Source organism: Armigeres subalbatus, chromosome 3 (genome assembly GCF_024139115.2).
Source record: "Armigeres subalbatus isolate Guangzhou_Male chromosome 3, GZ_Asu_2, whole genome shotgun sequence".
In the NCBI taxonomy this organism is placed as follows: domain Eukaryota; kingdom Metazoa; phylum Arthropoda; class Insecta; order Diptera; family Culicidae; genus Armigeres; species Armigeres subalbatus.
In genome coordinates, this window is record NC_085141.1 from 178400168 (window position 1) to 178412676 (window position 12509).

General features: G+C 42.8%; 2 protein-coding genes across 6 annotated transcripts in view; one reads left to right on the forward strand and one right to left on the reverse strand.

Annotated features, from left to right (window-relative positions):
* Nucleotides 1-9305, forward strand: part of LOC134225727 (serine proteinase stubble) — a 605887-nt gene extending 596582 nt beyond the window's left edge. For all 3 annotated transcript variants that reach the window (XM_062706032.1, XM_062706033.1, XM_062706034.1), the window contains 2 exons: nt 8187-8336; nt 8680-9305. In XM_062706032.1, the coding sequence (XP_062562016.1) occupies nt 8187-8336; nt 8680-8814 (285 nt within the window). In that variant the 3' untranslated portion in view covers nt 8815-9305. The remainder of the gene's footprint in view (nt 1-8186; nt 8337-8679) is intronic.
* The window catches only part of LOC134225729 (uncharacterized), a 49180-nt gene continuing 45970 nt past the window's right edge, over nt 9300-12509 (reverse strand). Inside the window, exons 2-5 of one of the 3 annotated variants that reach the window (XM_062706041.1) lie at nt 9840-10032; nt 9702-9781; nt 9491-9638; nt 9300-9428 (exon numbers count right to left, since the gene is read on the reverse strand). In XM_062706041.1, the coding sequence (XP_062562025.1) occupies nt 9343-9428; nt 9491-9638; nt 9702-9781; nt 9840-9996 (471 nt within the window). In that variant the 5' untranslated portion in view covers nt 9997-10032 and the 3' untranslated portion in view covers nt 9300-9342. Of the gene's footprint in view, nt 9429-9490; nt 9639-9701; nt 9782-9839; nt 10108-12509 lie in introns of those variants that run through there. The other 2 variants (XM_062706040.1, XM_062706038.1) reach the window with 2 other exon arrangements.

Here is a 12509-nt window from a genome sequence, read left to right on the forward strand (position 1 = left end):
TTGTGACATACATGGGATATTGAACACAGAAAAAAATAATGAAAAATAAACAGCGCGTAAAACTTGACATGCGGAAATTTAAGCTATTCTACGCTGAAATGGTCCTCTTCCTAACAATATTGCTTACAACTTGTATGCAATATTGACAATTCACGTCAAATATTATATACGTTTAGGATATATCCCGTTCGAAATTACGCTAATAATAGCGTTCCATTTATGTGCATGATTTTTAGCGTAAATTTCTGTGGATTTTTCTATCTGTGAAGAGTGGACTATCTTGTACTTCAAATCATCAGCGTGAGTTGTGCTAATAGGGCCTTGGTGGTGGCCCGATGTTTGTCACCGCAGTTGGCGCACTTGGTATCCGCCACCTTCATCTTGTCGCACTGATCTATCTGTTGGGTGCGGGTCGCCACACTTTTTGCAGCGAGGGCTCATGCGTCAGTTCCGGGTACCGTATTAATAGTTGAAGCAGTCGATGCGCTGCGTGACGTCGCGGTGATTCCTTGAAGGTGGTGGAACTGTGTTCGAGATGGACTAGATAAAGCTGGGGCCTCATTGCGCATCTGATTACGACAGATCTTTCGTATGACAGTTTGCATGGTTTGCTCGTTTAGAGATGCGCAATGTCACCCCTGGTCGCGATATTTTCTCGCGATCGCTTCCACATCTTTTTTGCGACTTTCTTGATCATCGTGTTCCCCATGCTAAGGTCAGGCGAACGAAACGCCAACTTTAATATTCAAAGGGTGTGGAGGGGATAAGAATCAAACCCATGATTATCTGATTTAGATTCTTTGTAATTTTTTCCATTGCTTAACAGTTCAGCGGTTGAGATTTCGGTAAAATTTTACCGAAGTCGGCGATTTATTTCAAGTGTGTTGGCCACGCCAGGGTCCTACACTGATGCGACAAGGGCTATCACATATGAGGATACTTACTTGATACTTGATGAGCTACAGTTCTTTGATGAACCTACGCCGAATGGAGTATCCTTCTCCACTGGACTCGAACCTGGGCTAATCGCTTCCAGTCGCCCTGAACATTGAGCGCCCTCAGGTCCTCTTCAACTGCAAAAAGCCATCGTGTACGTGGTCTTCCACGAAGCCTGCGGCCTCTTCCGGGTTCTCCACTAAATATTATCTTCGTTTGACGTTCTTCCGGCATACGAACAACGTGACCAGCCCACCGTAGTCTGCCGTGTTGTATAAGCTTAATAATATCCAGCCCTTTATACACCTGGTACAATTCGTGATTCATGCGACGCCGCCAGATACCGTTCTCCTGTTTACCGACGAGTATTGTCCGCAGCACCTTACGCTCAAACACTCCGAGAGCTCTCCGATCAGCCTCCTTTAACGTCCATGTCTCATGGCCGTATAAAGCCACCGGAAGAATCAGAGTAGTATACAGCGCGAATTTTGTCTTCATTTGCAGACTACGGGACTTACGCTGGTTACGAAGTTTACGAAGTCCGTAATAAGCCCTATTTGCAGCAGCAATACGCCTTTTCACCTCGCGGGTAACATCATTATCGCACGTCACTAATGTTCCAAGATACACAAATTCATCCACCACTTCAAATTTTTCACCAACCAGCACCATTTCGCTACCACCACCCACTAATGAACCCACGTTGATTGCCAGCGACCATGTTCTTCGTTTTGCTGGTATTAACCGTGAGTCCAATCCTCGCTGTCTCCCTCTTTAAAGGTGCAAAAGCCTCTTCCACGACACGGCGATCAATCCCGATAATATCGATATCGTCCGCAAATCCCAGAAGCATATGCGATCTTGCGATAATGGTACCGCTTCTTTGCACACCAACTCTCCTAATCGCTCTCTCGAGTGCTATATTGAACAGTAGATTCGAGAGTGCATCACCCTGTTTCAATCCATCTAAGCTAACAAATGATGTCGATATTTCATCCGCAACTCTTACACTTGATTTCGATCCGTCCAACATAATACGAATCAGCCGTATCAGTTTCCCTGGAAATCATGTTCTAGCTTACTTTGCCATAAATCATTCCGTTTCACTGAATTGTACGCCGCCTTGAAATCAATAAAGAGATGATGTGTCTGCAATTTGTACTCCCGGAATTTATCAAGGATTTGTCTCAGGGTAAACATTTGATCCGTCGTTGAAAACCTGCCTGGTATTCGCCAACGAAGGACTCCGGATATTATTCTGCTCCATTCTTTCCGGCGCCTCACTAATAACGGTATATGGAAACAAGAGCAGCCGAAAAACGCACCCCCCGCAGGAAGAAAAAATAGTACGAAGAACATACTATTTTTTCTTCCTGCGGTGGGTTCGTTTTTCGGCTGCTCTTGTTTCCATATACCGATCTTTAATCGATCGGTCATTAACGTCATGCTTTGGGCACTATTCATAGGCTTTATCAAGACATTCATAAAACGCGTCCTTCACGTCGTCGGATTTATCGTTTGTCGGTGCGTAAACGTTGATTAGGCTGTAATTGAAGAATTTGCCCCGTATCCTCAACACACAGATTCGTTCGCTAATGGGTTTCCACCGCATCACTTGTCTCATCTGCTTGCCCATCACTACGAAACCAACTCCATGCTCTGCTTTTCCGCCGCCGCTGTGATAGATGTTATACTTGAATGCAGTGTTGGTCGTGGGGTCCACGGCTCGGAATTCACGTTCTCCGGATCTAGGCCATCGGACTTCTTGAATAGCGGCCACGTTCACTCCAACTTTCTGCAGTTCACGAGCCAGAAGGTTCACTCTGTAACGATTTCCTAGTGCACACAGCGCACAGCAACTTAAGCGCCACTCTCAGCACAGGAGAGGTTGCTGACGCAGATGAAGTCCGGCCAAAGACTCTCAAATAGGGCGGGTAAAAAAGTGGCTCTAGCACTCGATACTTAAATCGTTCCAAACGTGGAACTCGAAAGCACGAAAGAAATCTTTACGAAATTACAAACTGACCAATCTTTACTTACCAAATGGTTCACTGGTTCAATCAACTGGGCTTCCCCATTCAAAAAGTACTTATTAGATTTTCCATACTTATTCTAGATTTATTGCTTACGTTTAGATATGTACAAAAAGGGGTTTATCCCGTAAATAATTTTTAGCTTATAATAACTTTTGAGCTCAAAAATTGTCTTAACCTATTACTTGCGTATTCATTCGTTGGGCGCCGTGGAGATCTGCAACAAGTCGAGGAGAACACGGTACCTCTGCCGAGCGTTCGTCGGGGCATGCAGCGTCGTATTGTCAGCCGACGAGGGTGCTACGATGAGCTATTGTTGATGATGAGGAGAAAGCACCAGCCGTAGGCGCAGAAAGGGCAGCCAATGGTGCGGTATGCGAACGCCAGCGGTGCGTTGGCTAAGAACAGAGCAACTTCGGTCCGAATTTTGACAAACATCGCATGAATATTCAAAACATAGAATGACATTGTCAGACGACTACTCCACGAACTCATTCATTCGACTGTCACTGAGTGTGTTTACTATGTGCAGAAAAAAACATAATTAGCATTGTTTGTGTTGATGTTTACTGTTGAAAGTGCCTCGCGGATGAAAATCGGATTCAGTCCTGTGTGATAAATCACTTTACTCATTTGAAACGTGTTAAGATTTCAGATGATTTATCAATTTGTAAAATGTGCATAAATATTCAATGACTAATATTCAACTGAATATTGACTGTCCAGAGCTGACTATGAATGTGTCGGAAGTGAACTGACAAATGAAGAAAAATGGACTTCACCAAAAATTTTCGATTATTTTACACTCTGGCTAAGAATGATCGCTCTGCGGCCGAGCGTTGAAAATTGGAGACACTTCGATCGATGATAAAACACTTGCCCGTCGTCGATGCGGTTGGCAAACGTTGGCGGTCCGCACAAGTGGAGCGATCTCGGCGGGGCTCGTGACACGTGCCGAATTCTTTTGTATGGCGACCAGTTGTACGAATACGTGTCCGCGGCGTGTGTAGGGACGGTATCGCACCGTGAAAGTGGTGTTGGAGACACTGGCTGTACCCTTTCTGGCCGGTAGGAAACACTTTTGCCGTCGGTCGTCGCAGAATGCGGACGCCAAGGACACCGGCGATTGCTTGGGTGCGATCGACGCAGAATTCGTATAAGCGTGGAAGCGGTGTGTTCGATTGGAGGCTATTCGTTAGCTTGGATGCGGTTCACGCCGGTTCAGAAAGCCAAAGGTTCACGCTTAGCGACTTCGGGACACGTGGCAATCACATGCAGGTCACTGCGGTCGCGACGAACGGCGTCCGAGTAAGGATCCTCGATGCGGGGTTTTACAGCTGAACCACTCCACCAAAAAACCCTATGATGATAGGGTTTTGAAACCTATCAACAGTTTACATTAATCACCGACTTTTTTTTAACATGAAACATTGCCATTAGCTTACCTAGCTCTCGACAATCTCAGTCGAGATCAGAAAACTCAACGCCTGTGGTTTGAATGGGTTTCGGCTCTATCTGCGCGGTTTTGTGGTAAAATCTGTGTTTTAGTTACAATTATTCACAAATAACAGATTAAATCTACCTGCAACTCAAATCTTTCCCTTTCACTATCCGAAACTAGCGTCAAAATTCACAATCTTTTCCTCACGTGTTTTTTGGAACTTTTGTTTTAACAACGGTCTCGTTTACCAGGTCGTTCACATGCGAATGAAGCCTGCTACCCACCGGACAATTGGATTAGCCTTAACCTTGATTCGCTCGTTCTAACTAAAAGGACAAAAGAGTTCTCTCTATACCTCCGATATGAGAAGGTAGGCACGAAGGTCCCATTGTCATGATCCGTATCACTTGGTCCCCACGCGTTTCTATCCCACTCAATAAATGAGAGCATCAATCGGTGAGTGGGCCGTAATTTTAGAAACTGGAGTGTTCTTAAGCTGAACTACATGCAGTCAGTTTATTTCCCCGAATGACTGGCAGATGACGTTAATAGTAAGCTGTATATTTAAATGTTTAAGGCAAAGGCCGACTGACTACTCGGACTCAATTAATCGTTACAACTCGTCCAGGTTCATTTAGGGTCCACGGTGTGTTTGTCCGAAGAGGCTTATTTTCAAAAAATCAGTATCTCTAAAACACTCACTACATGAAAGTATAGGTTTTCCTCTTTCACGTAGGTGCATTTTTAAAATGTTCTATCGGGGGTCATTTTTCCATACATTTTTGGAGGGGTTAAATCGGCTATCATTTGAGATTTCTATGGAGTTTGCACCAAAAATAGTGAAAAAAATAAAAATTGTTCTAGATCCCCCGATAGAACATTTTAGTTTACCCACTATATGAAAGAGGAGAGCATATACTTTCACGTGGTGGGTGTTTCAGAGATACTGATTTTTGAAAAATAATATTTCCTCTTAGACACACCGTGGGTCCTGACATTCCAGGTACCGAGTTTCCAATCATAGTCCTTATTTCGTTGCCGGGTCGGTTGCCAAAAATATCGTTCTCTTTTTCTTCTATCTTCATTTTTCGTGATATTAGAGAGACTTCAGTAAGCTTCCTTTTCGGGGTCGCGTTACCTACACCGCGCTGGTGGGACTGCCACCTTAGGTATAGCTGACGATATACAGCATTTCGTTGATCTGTCGCTGGGTACCAGGCAGACGCTGTTTGAGCCGCACCTTCTTGTGAACAGACGCACGAGGCATACCTTCTCACTCTAGCTGATGTCGGAAGGACAACAGTGCCCAGGCTGCACTACCAGCTAAGTACACAACCCTTGGCTGGCGATCTTTTGTCATCGGACAATCCGTGGAAGCGTGAGATAGGAACTTGTGGGGACCAGAGCTATGTTGGGCGCTCCTTCCTTGATGTCAACCCACCATTTTGCAGCCCATTTACTATATGAGGATAAATGTGCTAATTACTCCTCTGCCGCGTTAACGCCAGTACCTCCCCCAGCACAATGTACTAAAAAGTCTTCCTCCATAAATTAATAGTAAAGGGACCTGAGTCCTGGGAATATCGATTTTTTCTGATACTGTTGAGGGGGACCTAATGCAAGGGCCTGCCGTGTTTTTTTTTACAGGGGAGAATGCATTTACACACTAACCCAGTACACGTGCATTGTAGTTGCCAAACTACCACACGAAAGTGTACTGGAGTGTCGGACTCGACCATACCGGTAATACCTACTAAACTCCCTTGGGCTCCACCATCGTTTCCCCCAGGAACTACCTCCCAGTACTACTTCTGGGTGGATGGCAGTACTAAACGTACTCGCTCATTATCGCAGGCACCCGTCTCATGCGAGACTGACTTGGGTGCTCGCACACCATTCACACCATTTGAGTCTTACTTGGATGCTCTCCCAGGCGCTCCGCTGCCATGCCTCGAGGTGTCAATAGCGGTAACTGCCTGGGCCTACAGATATTACGCTACGACACTCCTGCCTCAGCACGAGCAGATCAATCACACCACTGCCGAAGCAGACCACACGCTACCCTGCCGAAGCAGGGACACTCCCCATGCACCACATGTGCACAACTGTAGGTGAGTGGGTACAACCCACTGCTACCCTGCCGCCGAAGCAGCTTCTCCAAAGACCATTCGCTCCATGTGACCCTTATTCGGGTGCTCACTCTAACACTCCACTGCCATGCCTCGAGGTGTCGATAGCGGTATGTAGGGTCCAATCAACGATACTACGCTACGACACTCCTACCTCAGCATGTGCAGTTCATACTCAGACTTCTGCTGCGCTTCGAGGTGACAATAGTGGCGGCGCGCTATGACACTCCTGCCTCAGCACAAACAGATCACTCACTCCCTGCCGAAGCAGCTCACGCGCTACCCTACCGAAATAGGGACACTCCCCATGCCAATTGGCACTCCCTGGGCTTGTGCTTTTGAAGCGGTACACAGTCGCTTTGATAGAGTCTGATTACGGGCACTTGTGGTTTTTTGGGAGGGGTTTTAGCAGAGCCCACTGCTAAATCCCACCACGCCCTAGGCAGTTCTCCCTGACTCACAGACAGCTGGGGAGGGGTCGTCAAGCCCTTGGACATGGTCCATGCTGTCCCTGCTGTCCCTGCTGCCCCGAAGGGCCTGCCGTGTACTTAATGCAATCTGTGCATATGTGGCAAATTATGGCGAACGGTAAGCGAAACTAATGCGAGATTGAAATTGCAATAAAATGTTGCAATCTCTGGTTGGGTGTAGCATACCATGAAAGACTTTTTTCGCAAGCTGTCATGATAAAGAACTGATTCGAGAGGCTATACCCCATGATAAATTTATTTTAAAAAGCTCCAAATCCAGGGGACTGGTCCTGATGATGCATTTCAACTTGATTTACACTTGGGATTGAAACCAGTGCTGCTTTGCGTCAATATAAAACTTACAACAGACAAACATGTAATCATCCGCAATTTCGACATACTAATATTATGATTGACAACAATTACTAATTGGGTTGTACGGTCATCACGCTCAAGCACAAGCAATTTCAATGCTAGAATACCATTACTGCTGTTCAACAATTAAATCGTGCCAAAAAAGGAAAGTTGGTGTGTTTCAACCCAGTCTTGGTCTCCAGTTAGCCTTGCGAGCAAAGGCGTAGGATTGCCAATCCGGAGATGGCGAGTTCGATTCTCTGTCCGGCTTAGGCTACTTTCGAATGGGAAACATTCTCGGTTCCATGGGCATAGTGTATTCATAGTAGTTGCCACACAAGATACATACTTCACATGCAGTGGCGGGCAAAGAAGAGCTTTTGATCAATAACTGAGGAAATGCCGATAGAACACTAAGTTGAAAAGCAGGCCAAGTTCCAGTTGGAATTTAGAGGCATATAAGAAGAAGATGCTGATGATTACCATATTCATTCTATAGATTACTTGTAGCTGCCGATCATACCCACCCACGTCATGGAATTAGATTCACCACCAGGTTGTGTCCATGTGCTGCCGACACTTCTCAATGAATGGATGCAATCCAGAAAAAGAGACACGAAAACGAGAAGAATAGAAAAAACGTTTTTCCACTTGAGAAGTGTTTATTGCTATTTGTTATTCATGGAATATATACCCCCTCCCTCCTGACTGTCCAGATGTTTTCCATCAATGGGCGACCTCCGATGATGTTTTCATTTTTCGCTTTCAACCGGTCAATTTCATTATTGCAGTTTTTTCCTTCCTTTGATTGTTTCTCTCGCAGGTGTCGGTGCCGATTGTCAGCAACGACCGGTGCAAGTCGATGTTCCTGCGGGCCGGACGGCACGAGTTCATCCCGGACATTTTCCTGTGTGCCGGCCACGAAACCGGCGGTCAAGATTCCTGCCAAGGCGACTCGGGTGGACCACTGCAGGTATTTGTCGCGCTAGCTATTTTTTTTCAGGAAATGGGAGTTGGATGCTTCAAGCATTCAAAAATGATTGCGGGTAGCTTCATAGAATAATTGCCAGTATCAGCAGTTCTACAGCCATAAACTAACGTGACATATTTGATCATACGTACAACAAGTTAACAAGAAAACTGTCGAGCCGAGAATTCCAAGTGTGCATAATAAATTTCCAAAACTTTCTAGAGTAGAACGAAACTATTGCATTGAGAACTACCGCATCCCACTTCCGTCCGTATACAGAGTGCCGATTTAATTGCTCTTTCATGCTGAAGTTATAACTTTTTGTGTGCTTTCCCTCTTTTCACAGGTCAAAGCCAAGGATGGCCACTATTTTCTCGCTGGCATCATATCCTGGGGCATCGGGTGCGCCGAGGCTAACCTTCCCGGTGTTTGCACAAGGATATCGAAATTTGTTCCATGGATTCTGGATACCGTTTTGTGATAGATGAGTTTTAAGAGGTGATGAAGATGACAATGGAGCGCGTGTAATGGAGGAAGCAGAAAAAGTGTTCAATCAGTAAACGGAAAAGACTTGATTTTTTATGTATAACTCAATGTACGAACAAAGAACGATTATAGTCTATGTACATATTCGAGTATTTTTTTCGAGATGAAGAGAATCGATGCAAAGCTTCTGTTCTCGTGGATCAGGAATTCTTCAGTAAATAGCTGCTAACCACGCACAATGTATTTTAAACAAGTCAAATTAGAACACCGCTGTAAAATTTGTATAATTAACACCGAAGCACTGCCTTTGTAAATAACCTTGTATCATATGTTATTGAAAAATAGTGTTAGATAAATTTATTAGAATTGTATATAACCTTCCAAACGTATGCGCAATAGTTTTGCAATATTGTTAACACGTCAGTTGTTAATTTGTATTTATATGCAAATAAATCAATTATTATAACGTATTTCCAAAGAATGAAATAGCGGCCCTTAGAATTTGTCGACTATCCGAATGCCATCACATTATTCTATGAATTGTTTTTATCCTGCTGTCAATAGCTGCATAAACTCCGAGGATTATCCAGATTCCCAGTATAAGTTTTGCTAAATGGAAGAAAAAACTATTGTTTAGTTAACTTGTTATGTAAAACATTATGAAAGCCTACCGCATGAGAAAACCAAGATCCAGAATATCCATGAACTCTTTTTCCCTTCAGTGTTGATAAGAGTGAATATTTTCGAGAAGACAGTCACAAAGAAAATCTCTTCCAAAAGAGCGTAGACAATGAATACCTTTATTAAAGTTATATTGTGCTGAAAAGTACGATATGATACAGTTTTATTTTTTACTCACATTCTAGTAATCGTATTACTTACTTTAAATATTCCTACAATTAGCAATATGCCAGGAACCATCTTGATGAGCGTTGTAATAATGTGGTATGGCATGAAGTCATCTGAAAAGAATACAATACTAAATACAATCAAGCTTCATAGTCATCCGGTTGCGCTCACCCAAACGTCCGTAGAAGTTGCACACCTTATCCACCAGTTCGTCGTCAAATTGGATCCGAAAGGTTTCATTTTTCGCCTGATTGGTGCATTGTAATCGCATCAGCTTCAACAGCTCAATTGTTTCCATCGTGTAGTAGAACGCCGTTACTATCCACATGAATCCGAGGAAGTACCCAAACACTTTGTAGCACTCCTTGGTACACATTTCCGCAGGGGGTTCAAATTAGAAGATCAACGGTTGGGACTCTTTTGGTAATTAGACTAAAATTATGTGCTAAAATAAATGACAGATTTTATTATGATTCGCAGTAGGCTGACTTTGATGAAATCGAAATAAGTAAAATAACCATTTCGTTGGGAAAGCTCTCAGGGAAAGCTGCATAATACCTATCCATTTACCTAACAGAATTTCGATAAAAAATAACAAAATACTGTTTTTAAACGAATTGGATGTACAGATCTGCCACCATTTCTAATGTTCGACCGGCAATGTCCTTAGATATATCATCCGCAAAGCAAACATCTGGATCTTTGTAAAATCGTACTACGGATGCTACACCCGACTCTCCAAATGACACCTTCAAACGCAATAAATATTGAACAGCAGTTCATCTCATTATAGTCTCCGGTGGGACTCAAACGGACTGAAGTGTCCATCCGAAATCTCCATACAATGTTGTACAATATCCATCGCTGCTTTCATCAATCTTGTAAGCTTCCCGAAAAATCTGTTCTCGTCCATAATGTAGAATAGTTTTACGCGTAATATATTGTCGTATGGCGTCTTGAAATCGATAAACAGGTGGTGAGTTTTTTTTTAAGGTTTTGCCATGCGATGAAGATCTTGTCTTGATAACGTCTCACGAACTCATTCACTATGATTGACAGACGACGGAAGATGATCTGGGATATTACTTTGTAGACGGCATTTAAAATGGTGATCGCTCGGAATATCTCACACTCCCACTTGTCGCCTTTCGCGTAGTTCAGGCGTATGACCTCTTGCTTCCATCCCACCGGTAGTTGTTCTGTTTCCAATATTCTATCAATATATGCAGATAAGAGGCCTGCTTTTCTCAGCTGTTCTTGATGAGTTCAGCTCCTATACCATCCTTTTCAGCCTCTTTATTTTTTTTTAACTAATTTTATTTGCTAATTATCTAATACATGCATTCATCTCTTAGACTAGGTGTTCCGTGTTTTCTTAACACTATCATCCTTATTTGCTATGTTATATTTTTAGTTATTATTAATACATTTCAATTGCCTCTGGCAGTTAGAATTTTCCCTCTGGTTGAATTAAACCATGTAGGAATTACAATGTTTACTACTTAAACTAAACTTAACCTAATTTATACTAAGGGTACAAGGAGCTAATCGTTGCAATAGAAGATTGCAACGATTTTTGTCTAAAATTGGAAATTATTTTGTTGGACATTTGTTGCAATGTCTCAATATTAGAAATTCTATGAAGTTCATTGGTACTATACCACGGAGGCAACTTCAGAATCATTTTCAGAATTTTATTTTGAATCCTCTGAAGTGCCTTCTTTCTGGTATTGCAGCAACTAGTCCATATTGGCACAGCATACAACATGGCAGGTCTAAAATTTGTTTGTAAATCAAAAGTTTGTTCTTAAGACAAAGTTTCGATTTTCTGTTTATAAGTGGATATAGACACTTAATATATTTGTTACATTTGGCTTGAAGGCCTTCAATGTGATTTTTAAAGTTAATTTTGATCTAGCAGAAGTCCTAAATATTTAGCTTTGCTAGACCAAATAATTGGAACCCCATTCATAGTGACTATGTGTCTAATAGAAGGTTTCAAATAAGAAGCTCTCGACTTATGTGGGAAAAGTATAAGCTGAGTTTTGGAAATTTCGGGGAAATTTTCCATTTTTGCCATTAAGTGGAGAAAATATCCAAATTGAAACCAACTACAAATGACACGAAGGCTTTGTTCTTTGGCGGAAAGGCCCGTGTCATCTGCAAACACAGATTTTTGACACCCTGGTGGTAAATCAGGTGAGTCAGAAGTAAAAATGAGCTTGAGCTTGAGCTTGAGCTTGATTGACTGCTCGTAGTTGCTACTCCATTATGACCAGATCAGCTGTTCTTGCACAGGCAACCAACAGATGTTTGCTTGGGACTAGCACTCATCTTCAATGTACAAGTAGGTGATCTCATTTATTAGGTCACACTGGCACCTGCCACGTCAGAATACAAGTCAATGTAAGGAAGGGGAAAATTGATGATGCAATCACTTGTCCACTGCAAGCCGAATATACCTCGGCACTTGCCACGAGTTCATGCGGAATTTGTTGGAATTTCTGGGTTAGGTTGGAGAGGCAGGGGTCCGTCTTGGTTAACGGGTTGCCAATGTGATAGATAGGAGAAGGTAACTGATGGAATTTCTAATTGGATGTAGGAAACGAGCTCTACAGTTCATTTCCAATTCTAGCAGATTACTTTTAGAATACTCAAGTTGAAGGTTATTGGTTAAGGTTAAGGCTATTACTATAGTAATGGAAACGGTATGGAAGTCCATTTCCAGTTCTAGCGATTGCTAGAACATAATAATAAATAATAAATAAAATAATATAATAAATATAATAAAAAATATAATAAAATAATAAATAAAGAGAAAGATAAAAAGTAGGAGAATGG